Source organism: Parambassis ranga, chromosome 8 (assembly GCF_900634625.1).
Source record: "Parambassis ranga chromosome 8, fParRan2.1, whole genome shotgun sequence".
NCBI lineage: Eukaryota > Metazoa > Chordata > Actinopteri > Ambassidae > Parambassis > Parambassis ranga.
This window is the reverse complement of record NC_041029.1, coordinates 5,415,517-5,438,557: the sequence shown is the minus strand read 5'-3', so window position 1 is coordinate 5,438,557 and position 23,041 is coordinate 5,415,517. Positions and strand designations below refer to the sequence as shown.

At 40.8% G+C, this 23,041-nt stretch overlaps 2 protein-coding genes across 2 annotated transcripts in view; both read right to left on the bottom strand.

The window, feature by feature from the left end:
• Positions 1-23,041, bottom strand: part of LOC114440148 (nuclear GTPase SLIP-GC-like) — a 50,359-nt gene that overhangs the window by 26,735 nt on the left and 583 nt on the right. The window lies entirely within an intron of this gene.
• LOC114440151 (nuclear GTPase SLIP-GC-like) lies at positions 13,535-22,917 on the bottom strand. The gene is made up of 20 exons (XM_028412446.1): positions 22,902-22,917; positions 22,562-22,674; positions 22,379-22,429; positions 22,267-22,291; positions 22,074-22,151; positions 20,739-20,832; positions 20,283-20,499; positions 19,902-20,195; positions 16,885-17,094; positions 16,589-16,764; positions 16,335-16,419; positions 16,172-16,259; positions 15,946-16,067; positions 15,610-15,783; positions 15,385-15,539; positions 15,129-15,252; positions 14,779-14,887; positions 14,572-14,705; positions 14,350-14,431; positions 13,535-14,222 (listed from the first exon to the last, which is right to left on the bottom strand). Exons 4-20 carry the CDS (start codon positions 22,289-22,291, stop codon positions 14,137-14,139), a joined length of 2,253 nt encoding a protein of 750 aa, XP_028268247.1. The 5' UTR covers positions 22,379-22,429; positions 22,562-22,674; positions 22,902-22,917; the 3' UTR covers positions 13,535-14,136.

The following is a 23,041-nucleotide window of genomic DNA, read 5'->3' as shown; positions in this document are numbered from 1 at the left end:
GAGACAGCTGGAGAAGAGACAGAGACTTTTAAATCTCTTGCTACATTATGATTGGGCAGGAGAGGGACAGATCGACAGCTGATTGGTGAGGGAGGTGCCATCTATTAAACACCTGACTATGTGGGAGGTCACTAGACGGAGTGCAGTGCAGTGAAGGAGAGTGCTAGGATGGTGAAGAGGGAAGGGGATAGAGATAAGAGGTGGATGATGTGGAATAGAGTCTTCATGACTGAACTTACGCTGAGAGCTACATTCCTTGTCCAGTGTACAAATCCTGGATTGAGCCCTTGTACTCAACCTTTTATAGTCCTTAGTGCAAATCCAACCTATTTTCCAAACAAACCTAACCAATCGAACAACATTCCGTTCCACTGCAGATGTATTTTGACCAATAGACATTACAATGATATCACACACTTTTGAATTATTCATTTCTTAGATCATTCTTACCCCTTATTTCATTAACCATTATGTTGGTCACATACACCATGGTAACCTAAGTTTCGGTTCCCCATTTGGCGCAATCCTCCGCCAGATGCATCCTGTTGCTCAATAGACCCTATTGTTTCACAACATTGGACCAACTTGCAAGTCCATCAACGTCTTCAACATGGTATCTTTGGCCTATCTTGAAAAATATAAGCTGCAGTTCCACATCCTTGCATTTTTTAATGAGCCCCTTTGTGTCAAGTGAAAATGAATGGTCCGGTGAGCAGGTTCTGCAGCGGTATTCATTCCTGGCTGTGTGAAGTGAAGTGAGCCATGAGCATGTGTCGTCTGACTCCATACACCTCTAACAAGTTATAGCCGCTCGTTAACCACACACAGCTTGCAAATGTATGTCAGGCTTCTTTTTGTTTCTGTAAGCTTCTCTTGTCATGGGCAAAGTGTATTAAAGAGATTTCAGTTATCATTTAACTGTCAATCTGTGTTTTCCTTATGTCTCTAGTCTAGAGGCAACAAGGCATATGCCTCACTAAAACTATGCGATATTCATATTCACATATATTTGGACAATCACAGTATAAATACCACAACAGTAACAATAGAAGAGCTTCAATTGCGATTTTCTCAACCTATAATTTGTGAAAAAATGAAAAACAAAATCATGTGATGTGTAAAAAGCACACACACACACACACCTCTAATCTCTTTCTCCCATTATTAATGTTAATGTTCAGTTACAGTTACAGTTAGTTACATGAATGCATGTCTGTTAACACATTTCAGTTAATGTTGAAGTCATGTTTGTGTCAAAACTTTGGTTGCATTTGGTTTTACTGAGGTTAGAAAACAGAAAATTAAGCTGTGAAATTAAAATAAAAGAGGTGTCAGAATAGTTAAATGTCTGTCCTCCAATATGATTAAAACTCCAGGAAGAGTAGCCACAGTGTTACGCCCCCTGAAATTATGAATGGACACTGATCAGGCTGAGCCAGAGCTGCAGCTATTGGCGGACCGAAGACCAGACGCTGCGTGATTGGTTCCCTCCTCAGCCAATCACCAAGACGCACCGCAGGAAGCCCATTGAAAAGGCGAAGGCCAACAACAACCAGACGGGAAAGACTTGTAGCCGTGTGGCGTGAACTCTCTCCCCCTCTCTCTCTGGCTTGTGAAGGAACTTGTTTGTGGTTTGCCTCGTGTGTAAATTGAATGTTCAATTGAATGCTCAATTGAAACCTGTATTGTGAGAACCGCTCAGTGTGAATCTTTGGTAAGCAGTCTTTTGTGTTCGTTAGTGAAAACCATAGAAATTAGACTCCAACCTCGTGATTGTGATCCTTAGTTCCCTTTTTATTTTCTTTGGAGTACGTTTGTACTATTTGTGTTAATTTATCTCCGCGGTGACTTGTTGGACTGCATTTAAGTTATCCTTTGCTCGGCCGATCATTAGTGGCCTGTTTTGAGTTACACCTGTTGCCGTAATAATACTTCTAGTGACGCTGAGTCAAGCGTGTCCTTTGTTTGTTTTCCGCATACGGCTTTGGCAGGGTTCCTGTTCACTTTGTAACAATTTGATAAGGTTATTATCATTAGCTACTACCAAGGGGTCGTGCTATTGCAATGTTTTAAGGAAAAACACAAAACCACCAAACACAAGAACACTTTTCAAATATGTATTAACATATGGTCATACACCACACCAATGCAACCCCACCAAATCCCCACACTCAGTCAGTGTTCATTGTCTTTTGCACAGATGCAGTCCGTTTTCTGCTCTGTTTATATAAAGAAATCAAAAATGGGTATTCCACCAACTCCAAACGAGAATTCCAAACAATAGCGATCTCCAGCGTCTCTGGGAGAGTAAAAAATGAGAAAAGAAAAATAAGTTCGATCTCACCCACATCCGGGATTCGAACCCGGGAAGTTATCAACTGAGCTATCCAGCCGACCCGTTTTGTGGTCCAGAGTCGCTCGCCAAACTTCTGCAGAGCGTACCAATATCCTAACCGAATGAATGGATAAACTCCCAGGTTACGGCAGGATTAATCCGATGGATAATCGGTCCAGTCTGTAGATACATGGAGCTTCCCCTCAGGTAGGCCACAGCCGTTCTCTTGCTGGCGCCTCCAATAATCACTGCTTCGGTCGTCGATCACTATTTTCTCCTCCTGTCGCTTCCGCCTCTCCTCTCTCCTCTCTTTCTGGCCTCCTGGGCCCGCTTTCCCATGAGTCTTTTAAACCCATGGAGGGCGTTACTAGGCGGCACCTTATCCTTAAAAAAACTCAATTAAACAGACCCAGGTATCTTTTACACATACAATGGACAATCTACATAGCATAACTTACAAACGCTAATGTCACCTCGCCCTAATTTCTTCATCACAGTTGCTGGTCCTGACCATTTGGGCGCTAGCTTAGATGAGAAATGTTCTGATGCACTGGAGAGAGGATGGGTGCGCACCCAGACCAAGTCTCCCGTCAGGAAATGTGCACCTCTTCTGCGGGCATTATAAAACTTAGCTTGTCTGGTCTGACACCGTCCAACTCTCTGTTTTACTTCTTCATTCATTTTCTGCTGTCTTTCAAAAATGTAGTAGGTTGGCTGCTGAGGTGAAGGTGGTGGGTTGATGAGCCGCTCCAGGGGTCCCTTTAATTTTTTCCCCAGAGTCAACTCAGCAGGTGACCTTCCAGTTGTTTCATGGTAAGCTGCGTTACTGGCAAACCGGAATTCTTTGATCCACTGATCCCAGTTTTTGTGTTGGTTTCCCACGTAGGAGGCGATCATCGTTTTGATATTTCTATTGGCCCTCTCAGTGAGGTTGGCTTGTGGATGGTAGCTGGTGGTGAGTTTATGGGTCACTCCCCAGCTCTTACAGAGGTTAGCCATATCATGACCAGTGAACTGTGGCCCTCTGTCCGAAACCAGCTCCCGGGGAACTCCAAAACGAGTGAAGATTTCCTCCTTTAAGACTGTTACAATGCAATGCGCCTTGCCATCCTTCAAAGGAAATAATTCCACCCACTTGGTGAAATAGTCTACAATGACCAACAGAAAAATGTTTCCTTTTTTGATGAAGATTCTCAGTCATCCAGGTCATCATACGTAGAGAAGATTGACCTCCTTGTTCACCTGCATCCCTACATCAGAAGCCACAGAGATGGTAAGGACTTGCCTCACACAAGACAGCACACTCAAGGAGAGAACCAACCTAACGCCAGACCACATCTGTGACCTGCTGGACCTCTGCCTGACCACCACTTATTTCCAGTACAATGGGAACTTTTACAGACAGAAGCACGGCTGTGCGATGGGATCACCTGTGTCTCCTATTGTGGCCAACCTCTACATGGAAGAAGTGGAGAGAAGAGCCCTGAGTTCCTATCCTGGAACCACCCCCACCCACTGGTTTAGATATGTGGATGACACCTGGGTCAAAATCAAGACTAACGAAGTGGAACGGTTCACAGAACACATCAACGCAGTGGATAATAACATCAAGTTCACTCGCGAGGACACCAAGGACAACAATCTGGCCTTCTTGGACTGCACAGTACATATTGAGGAGGACAGGAGCCTCAATGTGGAAGTGTACAGGAAACCCACACACACGGACCAGTACCTGTTGTTTGATTCACACCACCCACTGGAACACAAACTGGGAGTCATCAGGACCCTGCAGCACAGAGCACAAACTGTACCCACCAGCTCAGAGGGGAAGAAGAAGGAGCAACACCACATCAGGAAGGCCCTGCAAACATGTGGCTACCCGAAGTGGGCACTCATCAAAGCCACAAAAACAAGACCCCCCAACAACAAGAAGGACAACACCAGGCGAAGAAAGAACATCTCCATTCCATATGTGTCAGGAGTATCAGAGAAACTCCGCAGGATCTTCAACAACCATGACATCCCGGTCCATTTCAAACCTATGACAACACTGAGACAGAGACTGGTTCACCCGAAGGATAAGATTCCCAGGGAGAAACACAGCAATGTGATATATGCAGTCCAGTGCAGTGAGGAATGCTCTGATCTGTACATTGGAGAAACTAAACAACCACTCCACAGAAGAATGGCTCAGCACAGGAGAGTCACCTCCTCAGGACAAGACTCAGCTGTTCACCTCCACCTCAAAGACAAAGGACACTCCTTTGAGGACAACAACGTTCACATTTTAGACAGGGAGGAAAGGTGGTATGAAAGAGGAGTTAAGGAAGCCATCTATGTTAAGCTGGAAAAACCTTCCCTTAACAGAGGTGGTGGCCTCAGACATCATCTTTCTACCACATAGTGATTCCATCCATTCCCAGGAAGTTTACACATACTCACAGTAAGAACAAAGGGCTGTCAATCAGTCCCCCTCCGGCAGTTTCATAGTCGTTAGCCAGTCGTTAGACTCACCTGGCCCAGTCAGCCAGAACATCACAGGTAAGTATGGAAACATTTAGTGCTATTGTTTGTAAGTTTTTTAAAGTTTTACCCAGACCCACCCACTGAGGTCTGTAACCACATATAAACCATGTTTCCCCACCAAACAGTTAGAACTGATGAAGCTGCTTGGATGAGCAGCGAAACGTCTTCTAGAAAACTCTACAAGTCCAGACGCCTTGCTTCAATCTTCTCTACGTTTCCTTTTTTGCTTCGAGGAAATGGGCCCATGAGATCCAAACCCAACTTTTCCCATGGCTCTTCCACCGGAGTAGGCTGCATGAACCCAGCAGGTTTTTTATTTTCGGCTTTATAGGCCTGACAGGTACAGCAATGTCTGATGTAATCCCAGATGTCCTTCCTCATTGTGGGCCACCAGGCCACCTCGAGGACTCTTACTATGGTTTTCAGCCTCCCTAGGTGCCCACTGAGTGGATGATCATGGAAATATCCCAGAAATGACTTAATCAGCGTCTTTGGTACCACCAACTGGTACTTATCTCCTCCATCCTTCGTAGGGGACCTCCGATACACTAGTCCTTGTATATTAATGAAACTCACTCTATCCGGTCTACTGAGGGATGTATCTCCTCTAACCAGGCTGACTATCTCAGGCTCTTTTTCCTGTGCCTCTCTTATTTCAGAGAGGGAGGTAGGTAGGTCTGTGGAGCTGCAGCTTTCACTGCCACACAGGCCAGACAGGAGGGAGACAATGCAGCTGATCTGGACAGAGCGTCAGGCACAATGTTGTGTAGTCCTTTCCGGTACTGTACTTTGAAGTGGAATTGTTGTAACCGTAAAATCCACCGAGTGAGCCTGGAAGAGCTTTTGGGGCAGTTAAAGGCCCATGTCAAAGCCGCATGGTCAGTGTATACTGTGAAGTCTACTCCTTCCAAATAGTGCCTCCATATTTCCACAGCCCAAACCACTGCAAGGCATTCTTTCTCTGAGGTGGAATAATGGCATTCTGCTCCTCTCAGGACTCTGGAAGCGAAAGCAATCACCCGCTCACTTCCTCCAGTAGTCTGTACGAGTACAGCCCCCAGTCCCACATCACTAGCATCAGTGTGTACCTCGAAAGGTATGGTATAATCAGGTTGTGTCAGGATAGGAGCCTTCATCAGGGCCTCCTTCAAATGCTCGAAACTATCTTGGCATTCTTTTGACCACACCCACTCTACTCCTTTTTGAGTCAGACGGTTCAGTGGAGCTGCCAGGTCTGCGAAATGGTCAATAAACTTGTGGTACCACCCAACCATCCCCAGAAAGCATTGCAGGGACTTGACATTGGTGGGTGGCGGATAGGCAGTAACTGCCAGTGTCTTTTCAGGATCAACCTGTACACCTTTTGCTGACACAACATGTCCGAGGAATTTCAGTTCTGTTTGGAAAAAGTGACATTTCTTCAGGTTGAGGGACAGGTTGGCCAGGTGGATCTTTTCGAATATATCATTTAAATCCTTTTGGTGCTGCTCCGGAGTCGGGGAGAACACGATGACGTCATCAATGTAAACGCAGCATATTTTCCCTCTCAGCTCTCCCAGAACTTTTTCCATAAGCCTCTGAAACGGGGCTCTGGCGTTCTTTAGTCCAAATGGCATGGCGGTGAACTGAAATAGGCCATCAGGAGTGATGACGGCTGTTTTGACCTTACTATCTTCCTCCATGGCCACCTGCCATTATCCAGACTTCAAGTCCAGGGTGCTAAAGACAGCAGCTCCGTGCATAGGTTCCAAAAGGTCGTGGATGAGAGGCATGGGGTAAGCATCAAGGGGTGTCTTAGCGTTGAGCCGACGATAGTCCACACAAAACCTTAGAGATCCGTCAGGCTTGGGGACCAGGACTACTGGTGCTGATAACGCCAAGGTCGCGGGTTCAATCCCCGTACGGGCCACCATCTGTAACAATTTGATAAGGTTATTATCATTAGCTACTACCAAGGGGTCGTGCTATTGCAATGTTTTAAGGAAAAACACAAAACCACCAAACACAAGAACACTTTTCAAATATGTATTAACATATGGTCATACACCACACCAATGCAACCCCACCAAATCCCCACACTCAGTCAGTGTTCATTGTCTTTTGCACAGATGCAGTCCGTTTCTGCTCTGTTTATATAAAGAAATCAAAAATGGGTATTCCACCAACTCCAAACGAGAATTCCAAACAATAGCGATCTCCAGCGTCTCTGGGAGAGTAAAAAATGAGAAAAGAAAAATGAATGGATAAACTCCCAGGTTACGGCAGGATTAATCCGATGGATAATCAGTCCAGTCCGTAGATACGTGGAGCTTCCCCTCAGGTAGGCCACAGCCGTTCTCTTGCTGGCGCCTCCAATAATCACTGCTTCGGTCGTCGATCACTATTTTCTCCTCCTGTCGCTTCCGCCTCTCCTCTCTCCTCTCTCCTCTCTTTCTGGCCTCCTGGGCCCGCTTTCCCATGAGTCTTTTAAACCCATGGAGGGCGTGACTAGGCGGCACCTTATCCTTAAATAAACTCAATTAAACAGACCCAGGTATCTTTTACACATACAATGGACAATCTACATAGCATAACTTACAAACGCTAATGTCACCTCGACTATGCATTTGCTGGTATGCTTGACACATTTACAGTGTCACAACTTTTCGTTTCCTTTTTTCGTTTAAATTGTTGTAAAGCTTTGGTTTTTGGTTGTTGTAATCACCTGCTGATCTGTCTCCATTCCTGTTCACACTCTATACATCGGACTTCAGACACTGCTCACAGTCCTGCCACCTGCAGAAGTTCTCGGATGACTCTGCCATTGTGGGCTGTACCAGCAGAGGTCGGGAGGTGGAGTATATGAGTGTGACAGAACCACCTGCAGCTGAATGTCACAAAGACAAGAGAGCTGGTGGTGGACTTCAGGAAGCACCAAACACTCCCAAACCCGGTCAGCATCAAGGGTACCAACGTGGACATTGTGGACAGCTACAAATACCTGGGTGTCCACATTGACCACAAACTGGACTGGTCCACAAATGCAGAGGCAATATACAGGAAGGGACAGAGTCGCCTGTATCTACTGAGGAGACTCAAATCCTTTAATGTCTGCCAGACCATGCTGCAGATGTTTTACCACTCGGTGGTCTCCAGCGTCATCTTCTACGCTGTAGTGTGCTGGGGCAGCAGGATGAAGACGGCCGACACCAACAGACTCAACAAGCTCATTAGGAAGGCTGGCTCGGTACTGGGAGTGGAGCTGGAGTCTGTGGTGGAGGTGACAGAGAGGAGGATACTTAGGAAACTCCTCAGTATTCGTAACAACACGTCTCACCCCCTGCACGACACACTGCTGTCCTACAGGAGCACATTCAGTGGTAGACTGAGACTATCACTGTCATTCCCTTCACTTGTCTATATTTATGCTTACTTAGCACCTTACATCTCCATATTTGTATCCATGTATCATATATTGTGCTCACACTGCGTACTGTACTCTTATTTGGATTATAGTGACACTTATACTCTTATACTCTGTACTTAACTGCATTTAATGTAACTTGATACCTCTGGCACAAGAATTTCCTTTGGGATTAATAAAGTCTTATCTTATCTTATCTTATCTTATCTTATCTTATCTTATCTTATCTTATCTTATCTTATCTTATCTTATCTTATCTTATCAATCAGTAAAATAACTTTAACCCAATCTCCCTTTTGTCCAGATTGGTCATTGTTCCCAACCCTCTCCCCCCTAGCGGAGGGTTGTAACACACAGTTAAACCGTCCAGTGTCTAATGGTGATCTAATTTCAATTTAACACATTATCTTCATACATCCTAAATGAATGTACAACTTGAATTATGGCTTTGTGGATATAGGCTGTTCCTCCACCCCTCCGTATCCCCTTTATGAATATGGGTTGCTATGGTTCAACCAGTTATATCGTAATGTGTGTTTCTGTGGGGTGTTCCAAATTCATGCTCTATGTGCCCCTTTTTCACTTTGAGCACCCGCCCCTCCAAAGGTCTCTACACGGCCCTGTTGGAAATGGTTTAATGTGCTCAGTAAGACTCACAGGAAGGTCCTCCTGAATTCCTCATCAATGCTGTCAGTCAGGTGAGAAGATAACCTCATGTTGAGAGTGATACAAGTTTCATGTATATATGTATATATGTGCCACACAGACACACACACACACATATGTATACACGGCTCAAAAAATTAACACCTCCTAGATCTCATTGAATGAAATATTCCAGTTGAAAATCTTCATTCATTACATAGTGGAATATGTTGAGGACAAACTCATGAAAGGAAAGTGGAAAATCACATTAGAGGCAGATCCAACTCGAGTGGAAATTCCTCGAGACAAGTCAAAATGAGGCTCAGTTGTGTGTGTGGCCTCCACGTGCCTGTATGACCTCCCTACAATGCCTGGGCATGTTCCTGATGATAATTGCCTCTCATTTCCACCTGTTGTCAGCTGAAACTGATTCACAATCAGTTGCTTCCTAACTGGATAGGCTGGATAGGTTACACAATGTAACTCCAACTCAATCACTCTTCTGTGAAATCAGCCTATCCAGTTAGGAAGCAACTGATTGTGAATCAGTTGCATAGTAGGGAGGTCATAATATATAATAAGATAAGATAAGATAAGATAAGATAAGATAAGATAAGATAAGATAAGATAAGATAAAACTTTATTAATCCCGAAGGAAATTCTTGTGCCAGAGGTATCAAGTTGCATTACATGCAGTTAAGTACAGAGTATAAGAGTATAAGTGTCACTATAATCCAAAAATAAGAGTACAGTACGCAGTATGAGCACAATATATGCTACATGGATACAATATGGAGATGTAAGGTGCTAAGTAAGCATAAATATAGACAAGTGGAGGGAATGACAGTGATGCCTGACATGATTATCTAGCTCTTCTCCCTACAGAAAGGACCTCCTGTGGCGTTCTGTGCTGCTCCTCGGTAGTCTCAGTCTACCGCTGAATGTGCTCCTGTAGGACAGCAGTGTGTCGTGCAGGGGGTGAGACGTGTTGTTACGAATACTGAGGAGTTTACTCAGTATCCTCCTCTCCATCACCTCCACCACAGACTCCAGCTCCACTCCCAATACCGAGCCAGCCTTCCTAATGAGCTTGTTGAGTCTGTTGGTGTCGGCCGTCTTCATCCTGCTGCCCCAGCACACTACAGCTTAGAAGATGACGCTGGAGACCACCGAGTGGTAAAACATCTGCATCTACATAATAATAATAATAATATAATGCTGCACATTTCCTCTTTTTTCATTAGGAATTGTGAAACTTCACCCACCAGTGTCGTCTGGTTGCAGATATTTTCTTTGAAGAAACTCTTTGCAGCTCACTGTGAACACTTCACTGAAGTGTTTCTGTGGATTTTTACACATATTACAGTTACTTGTATGCAATTGTTAAATTAGATTTTTTTGTCTGTTTAAAACTCACCTTAATGTGGTTTTGCCTTGTGAAATCAGTGTTCACTGCTTCCTTGGCACGTCTGTTTCTTTTCAGTATTTCACCATAAACTTTATCTGCTGAACTATAAGAAAAAATAAATAAATGAGGGTGAGACTTTATCCATGTTTTCATATGAAGTCTCCCCATTCCAGTTAGATATAAATTGGACATTCTGTATGTGTACATGTTTTGTATTTTAACTCACCTTTCATCTGCCTCCTCAATACAGTCAGACTTGGTGCAGATAAAGTGAATGTACTGACACTGGCAACTGTGTCCAATGAGACTAGCAGCACCTTTCAGGATCTCCCATGGCTCGATTGATGTCAGTCACAATCCAGGCAGCAGAACACTTTGTCTGAAACAGCATGTTATGAATGAATGAATGAATGAATGATCATCAAACCAAACCACAGTAAAATAAGAATATATTACCTCTTTCCACATGACATGTGACATGTTAGAGAAGATCCTTGTTTGGCACTTTGACAGTCACACTCTTCACTAGTGGCCAATACCACCTCTCTTATCTGCCTCCCCTATGTTTTGAACAAGTTCTTGTGTATTTGTTCTGTAGTTGTTCTAATAGCTCTTTGGCCTGCAGTAAACAATGAGAGAATGGAATAAATTTGTATTTTAAAGCTTATTTTAAATGCTTTATAAATATAATTACATGTAAAATTACAGCAGCAAAACAGTATACATAAAGAACCATCCTCCATAATCAGAAGAACAACTGAAGTGGGTCTAGTTTACAGGCACCCAGTGCTGTGTAGCTTCCAGTGATGATGTGAATGTGCCAAACACATAAAATCTACAGTACCATACCTTACGTACAGTCCTGCTTTTGTTATTTAACCTATATTTTATGCACATTTCACTCTACCAGATGGTACAAAAATGTGTCCCTGTAATATGATATGGTCTAAAAATCTGTTGTGTCTCCAAAAGTGAGTCAATGTCCATTATTCTGTAAAAATAGTAAGCTTTTAAAGTGTTAACAGTCTGATACAACAGTTTAAGAACAACTGTATGCTCACACTTCATCAAATTTCCTCTCAAAACGTCCACATTTAAGGCCTCCACTTTCTGTGACAGGTGGGTGTCATCATACAAATGGCTATAGATGGATAGCTTCTTGTCTTTGTGGACACCTGTCCGCATAAGGCCCACATAGCTGTTGTAAGCCAAGTTGGCACTTTTCTGAAAAGTTATAGAGCTTTGATTGGATTAACCATTTTTTTCTTACTGACTCAGCTGTCAAAGTCCTCATCTATCATTGGTGAAATTCTGGAATTTCCTTAAAGCATTTGGGGTGCCTCAGGTTTTCATGGGAATATGATTACTCAAGAAGAATATGAGTAAATTTGATTTTAAACTGTACCACCGATCCATTCAGTCATCTTCTTTGCTTATTTCTTATATACTGTTTTTGTCAGTCATATTTAGCGCATACACCTACAACAAATAGGCCAAAAAAAGTTGTCTATAATATAGTTTAAAAATCAAATATTATATATTGGGGATGAAAATTAAAGTGCCAAAAGAGCTACGTTCCTCAAATGACCACTTGAGGCAGGCTTCAAAAGTGAGTGAATCTTCATTAACCTCCAAAATGTTTAGATTCAAAACAGAAATAAACATCCTTGCTACTTTTTGTATTATGTAGTTAGGAGGCTTCATTCTTACTGTTTCGGCTGTCAATGACTTTTTCTGGGGACAGAGAAATTCTGGAATTTCTCTGAAATATCTGTTGTCCATCAGATCCATGGATTCATGGAATTGTATTTTGTGTTTCCACTCTTCTCTGTACAGTGCTGACAGCTTTTCTTCAATGTCATGATACTCATCATCATCATCACCATCATCATCATCATCATCATCATCCACAGCAGCAGCATCTTTTTTCTGATCTGCATTCCAAACAAACTGGCAACATGTCCCACAAATCAGTGCTCCACTCCTAAAAAACAACCAGAAATAACTACCTTGTAATTCAATTGTTAACAAATAAGCACTTCCTCCCAGTAAACCACAATGATGTTACAGGGTGTCTAAAAACCACACATATTTTTATCCTCCTCAGTCACCATAAATCTCTCCTGACCTAAGTCAGGAGAGTCTTTGGACAAACGTACTGAAAATAATATTCACTTCAGAAAATCATTGAGCTTTGTTGGTTGTTGTGTTTGTAGCCTTGCATGGACATGGATACCAATTCTTTTTTTTACACATAGTATGTTCTTATGTTTATCTGTCTGTATTAAAATAAAGAAATGTTGGTTAACATTAAAATGAGGTTATACAGCATAATACGGTGCATCAGGATTGTATTATTGTGTTTGTCAGAGTAGCGAAATATACAGTGAAATATCTAAAAAGGGTATTTAGTTCATTTGATCTTATCTCCCAATCACATGGACGCGATTACCTGAAGACGGTTTGTGACTTCGGCCATCATGCTCGTACCTCTCTGGTGCACACAGAGAAGGAAGAGTGACAACCAGCCAATACTCCGCGCAGGGTCCACCCGGAGGATTGGCTGATGTTTTTTTTTTTTGTTTGTGTTTTGTTTTTAAAAAAGACACAGAAAAGAATGCAATTCCATGACATCATGTCTAGTAAATGCTTTTGATGTCAGAGGCAATATAAACAGGAAGCATGTTTAACAGTCCAGGTCTGAAGGAGACTCACAGGCTACAGACTGATGGGAGAGAGCGTCAGGTTTGATGCTGGAACTGGGAAGTCAGTGAGGGTCAAGTTGAATCGTTTGAAGAATGCACTTAGCAAGTTTGAGAGGAGTTCGACTTCTGTAAGTCTGACTGTGTGAGAGGTTTCTGTCCAACATATAAAAGGTCATTCTCACACTGTCCCACTCCTCCAAATCCAAACATTTGAATGCTAGGTGCTCCCTATTCCCCACATTATGATTGTGTTCAGCAGAGAAAAGATGATGGAAAATTGAACTTGGATGGAGTTTTGAATGTTGAGATTTATTTTTCTGCCCTCTTTGATGTGAACCAATCATTCCTCAGATCTAACGTGCTGATCAATGTGGCTCCCTGCAGGGGCTTAAAAGAGTAAGTGGGGAGAACAGGAGACTTGTTTCTGAGAATGATGTTATTCAGCTGCAGTGGAAGTCAACATCAGAAGATGCACTACAAATTCATCATTTAAAAATGGGAAAGAGGCAGTGTTGTTTGTACAATATTTCAGTTTATGGTTAATCAAAGGTTACATACACACATGTGATATTGTAAATTCTTTTACCACTATATAAAAGGTCCCTGGTTCAAAGACTCAAAGGGTTTCCATTACATGCAAAGTACAAAAGTCGGGACTTAAATCCTCTTTATCCAGAACACAAACTACTGCTACACAAGAATATGAAAAAAGCACTTTGACACTTTCATGTCACACCAAACTTACAGTATTCACTATATTCAACATCCACATTTAAATGAAACTTTCAGTAAAAAGCCCAAATGTCCTGCGATAAAATCTGAAATTAATCAGGATGAAATTCAAACCTTGATCAAAAACACATATGAATCAAACAGAACAGGCTACATTAAATCTTCAGTGGCCTTGTGTCCCTCACTTTAGCCAGTGTCCACGCCTGTGCTGTGTCCAGAGAGGACAGCATGATGACAATGGACACTGATGGCAGTCACATTATACATTACAGAGCATTCGTCCCCCAAACCACACTGGAACACAAACTGTTATTATTAAAATATTGTTCGAATGATTAAGAACAACAGCTCATGATCAAGTCCTTGCTGGTTGACAAGAGGATTACCCAGTTAGTGACTCCTCTTCATCTGTGCTGCTGCACAGTTCACTGTAGTATTTCTTCACCACCACCAGCTCGGCTGAAACATCTAATGTAAAAACACAAAGATTACAACCTCCACAAATAAAAACTATGTTCATTGATTTATTGATATTTACAGTTGCACTTCCTAATGTCCTAAAAACAATGATTTTATTGTGATGTGTTCCTGTTACCTGGGATTGAGTGGTCATCTGTCTTGAGGGAGAGTTCAATTGATTCCATCATGGTTTTCTTCAGTGTCTCCAGGATTTCCTCCTAATTTAACATGGAGACCTTCAGTCAGATATTGTGTTGAGTGAATCACACAAATGAATTGTTTAGGTGTGTGCTCAGAGGCTGCTCAGACTACAAACAAAAATCAACTTTTTCTGTTTTCACATGAACATTGGACCAACCTGCAAGTCCTTCAACTTCTCCAACATGGTATCTCTGGCCTGCTTAAACATGGTGTCCTTTGACTCCTTCATATGATTCTCCAATATGTTGCGCATGCGTTTCAGTGAGTCTTTTCCAGTAATGTTTTTTGCTTCTACAACAAAAACAAAATGCAGATTTTATATCACTGAATTATAGTGACAGGTTGTATGTCAGGACAGACTTACCGTCATAAGCTGTTTGCATGGTTCGCTGAACATTCTCAGTCAAACTGTTGTAGATTTCTTTCTTTTTGTCTCGGATCACAAGGTTCAGTTTTCTTTTCATCTGGTTTTCCTGGGTGAAAAAACAACATTATCAGATATACTATAAGACCTTCTTACTGCAAGGTGGAGGTTTACACATCCTCCAAATCAGTCAGGCTAAAGAGGAGATGAGTTTTACATCTGCTCTGTCTACAACTGTTCTTGTATCTGTGTTTTGGGTAATTGGAGGGTTATCATTTCCAAAACCACGGCCAGTGGTTATTAATTATCTAAACAACAATTAATGTCAATGTCGTATGTTTTATCTTTACCTCTGTCTTGAGAAATGTCAGCTGCAGTTCCACATCTTTGTGTTTCTTGAGGAGCCTCTCTGTGCCAAGTGAAAATGAATTGATGACCCCATTGAACGGTCCACATTTTCCTTCAGTTTTTTGTCTGGAAAATGTTGAAATTTAAAGGGTAACTTAAACACAGGTATTTATACAATATAATTGCAAAATATAAATCTATCCTCCCTTATTGTTGGAAAATTGGCTGACAAAATATAATGCGCTCAGTAAGACTCACGGGAAAGTCTTCCTGAATTTCACATCAATGCTTCCAGTCAGGTGAGACGATAACTTCATGTTGAGGTTTATGGGAGCCCCTGATTTAGGTTTGTGAGTGCCTCCGTTCTCAACTACACACCTCAGTGTCCTGTGAAAACCACGGCCATCCTTCTTCTGAGGAAAAACAGAGAACTTACAAAATGCTCCACTATAAATCTGAAGAAACTTGTTTGTAAATACATACAGAATATAAGAAGGACTTCAGTTCTTTTTCACATGAACATTTGGATTTTTTAACCCCCACATCAAGACATTTTTCAAAAGCCTTGTAAGCGTCTTCTATTGCCTTTCTGACTTTACAGAGCTGAGACCTCATGGTATTTTCAAGCTCTGTGTACACTTCTGTTTTTTTGATGGCCTGGAATAAAAAAAAATTGACACATTGATTACATACAGCCAATCTACAGAGAATTAGCCAATGTAAAAAAAAAACTTCTAACTCCTCAGAATACAAAGTCAGAGGCTGTAGTAAGTAAGCAGTAAGCTTTCTGAATTATTTTACTAAGCTGCTTTATCGTACTCCATCTCCGCGGTTGGCCCCTTGAATCAAAGACAGAATCCCATATGCCCCGGACACATAGTTTGACATCAATGAGTGATGGTCATTCAGGTTTTTTAGAAAACCTTGAAGTTTGGGTATTTCTGTAAAAAAAGGAAATCAGTGCCTGACTGAAAACAATTTGAAGCAAACATTTAGTTCAACTACAGATTTTCTGTTTATCTACTAAGACTTATACTTCACCCACCAGTATCTTCTGGTTCCAGATTTTTTTTTTGAAGAAATTCTGTAGAGCTCACTGTGAACACTTCAAAAGTGACATCACTGAAGTGTGTCTGTGGATACAATGGATTGTAGATATATAACAGTTACAAATATACAGTTTTTGAATTACATCTTCCGTCTGTCACCTTAGTGTGTTTTTTCTGTTTGAATTTGGTGGTCACTTCCATCTTGGCACGCTTGTTTCTGTTCAGTAATGCAGTACGAATGTCACTATAAAAGAAATAAATACAGTGTTAAGAGCAGTGAAACCTGAAATTCAAAGATATTTTTATACAACTATCATCAATAGAATATTTTTTTTAACAAGGAAGGAAAGAATGGATTATCCATGAAGTTCCGCAACACATTAAATATAAATTTGATATGTCCTTGCACTTACTTGTCTTGTACTTTTGTAATACAGTCAGACTTGGTGCAGATAAAGTGCATTTTCTGACACTGGCCTCCGTTTCCAATAAGGCTAGTGACACCATCCAGGATCTCCCATGCTTCTTTTTCTGATGCTGCTCGATTGATTTCAGTCACAATCCAGACAGTAGAACAATCTCCAATAATCTGAAAGAGCATAACATCATGTTGATTATGAATTAATGTCCAACAGTCTGAAACAGCATGTTAGTTATAAATGAATGAATGATCATCACACCAAAACACAGTGAAATAAGAATATATTACCTTTTTCCACATTTTATCTCTACTCCTGTTGTCGTCACCATTTCCAGGAAGGTCCACAAGTGTGACATGTTGGAGAAGATGATTTTTTGGCACTTTGACAGTCACACACTTCACTAGTGGCCAATACCACCTCTTAATTTCTTTTCTTCCTTCTCCGTGCTTTGACTTAGCTCTTGTGTATTTGATTAATTCTTCAGATAGCGCTTTAGCCTGCAATAAACAAGAGAATCAAAGAAAATGTCTTAAAGCTCATTTCAAATTCCTTAATAATTTTCATTATATGTAATGTAATGTAATTAGAGTAGCATTGCAGTATACATTAAGAACTGCCCTTACTGTCAGAAGTCAGGGCTGAGCCAGGGCTTTTATTTTGGTATTTTGATGTTTTACCTTAGTTCATGTTTTATTTCCTGCTTTTGTATTTGCCTCCTGTGTTTATTTTGAAATCACTGAACCTGCTCTCGTTTCAGGTGTCTTGACTTCCCCTCCCTCATGTGCTCCCTCCTCCTCCCGGGGATTACCTGCTCCTCCCTAATGTGTCTCACCTGTGCCTCGTTGTCTTCCCTGCTCCTCTGTATATCTTGTGCATCAACCCCTCACTCGGTAGCAGTGTGTTTTGGATTCATGTGGTCCTGTGTCTACGCCTTTGCTTCAGCTTAGAGCTCCACGTCTGGTAACCTTGCCTTGCCTCGTTTTTGCCATGAAACCTTGCCAAGCTACGCCATGAAGATTTTTGTGTTTTTGTCACTACCCCTAACTGTGGGAGATTCTTTGTTTTTGATCCCTGACCTTGTTAGTAGTAATCATTGACAGTAAAAACTATGAACAGTAGGGGTGGGCGAATCGATCTAAATATCGATAGTATCGATATTAACGTTAGGATCAGTAATTACTTGATACTAGCGTGATGAGATCGATATTTCTGTGGAAGTTTCTCTTCTGTACCTTCAGCAACTTTACTCGTATTTACTCGCGGTGCAAACAGCGCTCCTCTCTCAGTCTGCTCAGTGCGCAGGCACAACCACACCTCCCCGTCCTTCTCCACTCTGCTGGAGCAGATGGAGCTCCTGATTGGCTGTAAAGTGCAGCTAGTATCATGGAGATGGCAGAGAGGAAGAGGAGCGCTGTTTGGAGTTATTTCACAGCGACAGACGAGAAGAAGAAACTGCTACTTGTGAGGTGTGCAGGAAAGCGACCTGCCACTGTGGAAACACAACTCATTTACACAAACGTAAAGCAGCAGAGCCCAAAGACCTCGAGCTGCAGAGTAAACAGAGGGAGGAGGAAGAGGCAGATACCCAAACATGAACCAGAGACAGTGGTCACTGACAAAGGCTTTACTGCAAAACACAGGTAGATGATTTTAAAAAGTGAAGGTTTAGATCGAGTAATCTGCAGCATGAATTAATGGTGTCTTTCTGAGTGCTGTGATAAGACATGCAATTTTAGCAGAATGACTGAACAGTCATCATATCACCAGCTGAAATAAATCTTGTTTTTCTCAAATTCCAAAATATATCTAATAATGTAATTATATAAGTTTATATAATGATATGTATTTCAGTATGATTAATATAATTATGCTTTGGTGATAACTGTTGAAGGATCTTTATTCTTCATATTTAGACTACATGCAGGTAGGTGTTAAACTTTTATAAAAGTATCTTAGTCGTGCTGTTACACCTGCATGATTCACCAAGAGCCATGGCTGTCACAAGGAGCATTGCTGACATGATTGTGAAGTTAAAATTTCAAACTTATACAGTTCTGCACTTTTGTTTGCAGCTTGATTTACTTAACAAATGTTTCTTGCGTATTATTATTCTGCTAATCACGATAATCTATTTAAAGGCAAAAAAAGAAGGCAAAAAAATAATTATTTATGATCATGAAATTTCAAAGTAAAAGTATCGGTATCGGTATCGGCGATACTGGCCCTGGATTTACTTGGTATCGGATCGATACTGAAATCTTCAGTATCGCCCACCCCTAATGAACAGAGCTTATGTGATGTTTCTGTTTTGAGGCTTGGTGGGAGGCTCCGGGATGGTCCAACTGCTGCCATGTTGGCTGCGTCACGTCCGCCAAAACTCCAAATATGGACAAAGAGGGGGAGCACAGAGGGGGAGTTTAGGGGGGCAGGGCGATCGTGGAAGCAGGAAACTCACGCTCAAGCAGCAAAGCCCATAATTATGCATAATTTTACGTTCAAATACAATTAAAATGAGAGAGTTCTAAAAAAATTCACCCTCCATACAATTGACACTAGAAGAGAACTTATCATCTGAGACCAGAGTGTTTTTTTTGTACCAGGCTGTAAACATGTCTGCTGTAAGTCGGCCATTTTAACATGGGAGTTATTATTAGTTATTAGTTATTAGTATACAAGTTTTGACACTTCCGCATGGGCTTCAAGTTTGAGCCCCGAAGGTTGCTGCTTGGTATTAATAAAAGATTTTGTCAAACTGTGAACTGCTCCTGTCTCCAACTTGTGTACTTACCTCACCCGACAATCCTGACACTTACTCATTAGTAAGTGCTCATTAGTAACAGAAATGGTTTCAGGCAGTCTTCTGTACAATACACATAAAACCTACTGTTTGTAGCTACTATTTGTAAAATATAATATATTGTATTGTATAATATAACATCCGACACTAAACAACAGGAAATTGAAGGCAACATGAAATTGACAAAATAAAACGTTGTAGTTACTCAAGTGGCCACTCGTGGCAGGTTCCAGAACAGAATCAAAAACAATTCCCATGACAACTGTACTCTCACACTTTTAAATATTTTGCTTTAAATTTTCCATATTAAGTGTTCACTTTGTGGCAATAACTTCAAATACAAATGGCTACCTTCCTGCCTCTACAGACAACTCTCCTCTAATGCTCTGCCTCTTTACCCTTTTTATATGACTAAGGATGCATCAGCAGCCAGCATTCTCTCTTTTTAGAAAAATTATGGTGCTATAATAGGATGTTAAAGTTAAAGAAAGTTTTTATTATTCTTACTGTTTTCGCTGTCAACGTCTTTTTCTGTGAGGAGGAAAACTCTGGAATTTCTTTGAAATATTTCTTTTCCAACAGCTCTTTATAGGTTGTTAATTTTTGTTCCCACTCTTCCCCGTACAGTGCTGACAGCTTGTCAGAGAACTCATCATCATCATCAGCAGCATCGTCATCATCATCTTCATCAGCAACAGCAGCATCATCATCATCATCTTCATCTGCAGCAGCAGCATCATCAGCATCCTGATCTGCGTTCTGAAGACACCGGCACATGAACGACAATTCATTTTCCCAATCCTGAAAAAAACAACAAAATAATCACATGATTGATCATCATCATGATTTAGCTTTAAGCCAAAATAAACATGTGAGCGCTCATTTTACCTTTTCTGTGATGAACTCGATCTCTGCCACATACTTCGAGTTGTCCATGTTAGCTTCCACTTTAATCATGACTGAGGTACATGCACTGAGATCTCCAGATGGTAAAAGATCCTCCACTCCAATTACAGCATTTATCAAAGAGCTCTTTCCTGCTCCAGTTTTACCAAACACACCGACCAGCTCCCTCTTGTCTGTCTCCAATGCCATAATTTTATTTCTGTTAAAAAAGAGTTTAAATGCAAGTTAATTGATCCAATACTGATCAATGTCAGCTGCCATCAACTGCCAGTTAACATCCTGCAGGTCATACATTAGCACAAACACACCTCCTCCCACTCAAACACCATGACATCACTTTGGTGTCTGATTATCATCCTCTCTAAATAATCTTACTTCAACAGGTACAAAGTCAGGATTTGACCCAGGCTTACAGGATAAACATACATTAATACTCACTTCATGAAATCATTGAGCTTTGTTGTCTGACATTGTTGCAGTTTTTCATGGACACTTCCCATGATGCTTTTAACATCAGATAGTGTGTTGGTTTCTGTTAGTGTAAAAATACAAATTTAGCACAAGATTCATATATTAAAGAAAGCACTGGTAGGTGATATCATTCAGTAAAATCTGTTAGCTTGTTGGCTAACATTTTGGGTAAACTTTGGGTAAATTTTAGGCAAAAATAACCCAGGTGCTTCAGCCTATTCCCTTTTTTTGTTTTGAGAGGAATTGTATAATTGTGTTATGTACTGTGTTGTATAAAACCGAAAATAAAATCATTCATTCATTCAATTATTCAAGTTAATGCACAATGAAATTAATTAGTGGTTGGCCGTCAGGGCCTGCAAGGCCTTCTCTGGTGGCCATGCATAACTATATATATATACATTTAAATTATTATTATAATTATTATTATTTAAACTACTATACTACTGTATATATACTATACAGATAACTATATATATATATATATATATATATATATATATATATATATGAATAAATACACACACACACACACACCTTTTTCTCTATTGCCTTTTCTCTTTAAGTCATATTATATCTGGATACTGGGTTGAGCTGCTTCTAGTGTTGTTCGTTATGGTAGAGTTTCTATCCAATCATATTTCAGCTAGCTTCTGTTGCCAGGTTAAATGAACTCGTACACCTTCGGAATCAACAGAGCAGGCTCCTGGGAACAGGCGCTGGAGATGATCTTATGTTTAAATGTGATTTCGTATGTATTCTCAAGCCATAGTGTCATATTGATGTTATTATGAGGTGTATTCATTTAGGTAGGACTATGTGGGATGTCATTGAAGGCCTAGGTGTGATATTCATGGCTGCCACTGAGTTTAATACACTTATATTTATAGTGTATTTATACAATATATAGATATATAAATATAACTAAGATTAAATCTAGGCGTAGGCCTATATAAAGGACAGAGAAAACCCCTTTACGACATACAAAGAAGAAATGTGATTATAATGGCAGAATTGTTCAGAGGTTCCTTTTATAGCTAGCATAGCTAATAAACTGAGTCACTAGCACACTAGGTCAGACTCCTCCTACGTCTTCTCCAACTGCTACTGCTCCCTCTTCCTCGTTTAAACTGGTTTGAATGAACCAATCAGAAGCTTCCACCTCATTCTATGAACAGAGGCACTGAGAGCTCACACTCTAAGGGCAAGAGACACAAAACAACACATTTTTCCAAAACACACATACAATATGTCCCATGGTTGTAACAACAACTCATATTTTTTGGAAAGACACATGAATACCTGAGTTTGATCCTGGGCTGGTGTCACGTTGTCGTTTACGAGCTGGTGGCCCAGCTTGAAGTGACGGCTTTCTCTTTGCTTATTAAAAACAAAAGTGAGATGGTTTGTTGCACTCTCACCTTAATATTAAAACACACTCTCAACATAGTTTTAAAGGCCAAACACAGATTAGTATTAGACGTGTTCAACTAACCTGTATCACTTGTGGATGGCTGCATCTAAGAATGAACATCATAAAATTATATTACTAAACTGTAAAGACCAAAGGTTCACTGTCCATGTGCAAATTTCAGTATCTTACTCACCTGAGCCAAATCCTCTGATTCTTCATCAGCTTTATCAGCGTTTTGTTTTTTCTAATGACGAGAAAATAAATACAATCTATGAAGTTCATTCTAGTAAATGCTTTTCATGCCAATGACATATTATGATCTTTGCAGATACATCTCTTATAATAACATGTGTAAGAAGAGATCTCAGAACAGTACCTGCAACAGCTTGAGTTTCTTCTTGAATTTTGACCTTTGTTCCGCTTCTGAGATCAACTTCTCAATGTCTTTGTCATCAAGACGATGAAGACGTTCCTTGTCAATGCCTTGTTCTACAATGAAAAATATTAGTTAAACCTTGCAGGAATATATGTATGCAGGAACCAGAGACAACTCTTATCACTATGTTTTCTTCATGTTTCTGCATATACATTCTAAATAATAATGTTACAACATAAGCCACACAGCAAGGAAACATGTCCTGTTTGTGCTTTATGCAGCATCAGAGGAGGTTACATCATAAAATCAGTGCCGACAAGGATGCATGGTGATACTTCACCTTTAAATCTGTCAATCAAATCCTCCAGACCCCATTCAGTTTGTTTAAAATGATGTTACAACATAAGTCACAAGGGGAAGAATGACTTCCGCCTTACGGACTATGCTGGATTGATAGAGGTTATCTTTCATCAATATTAC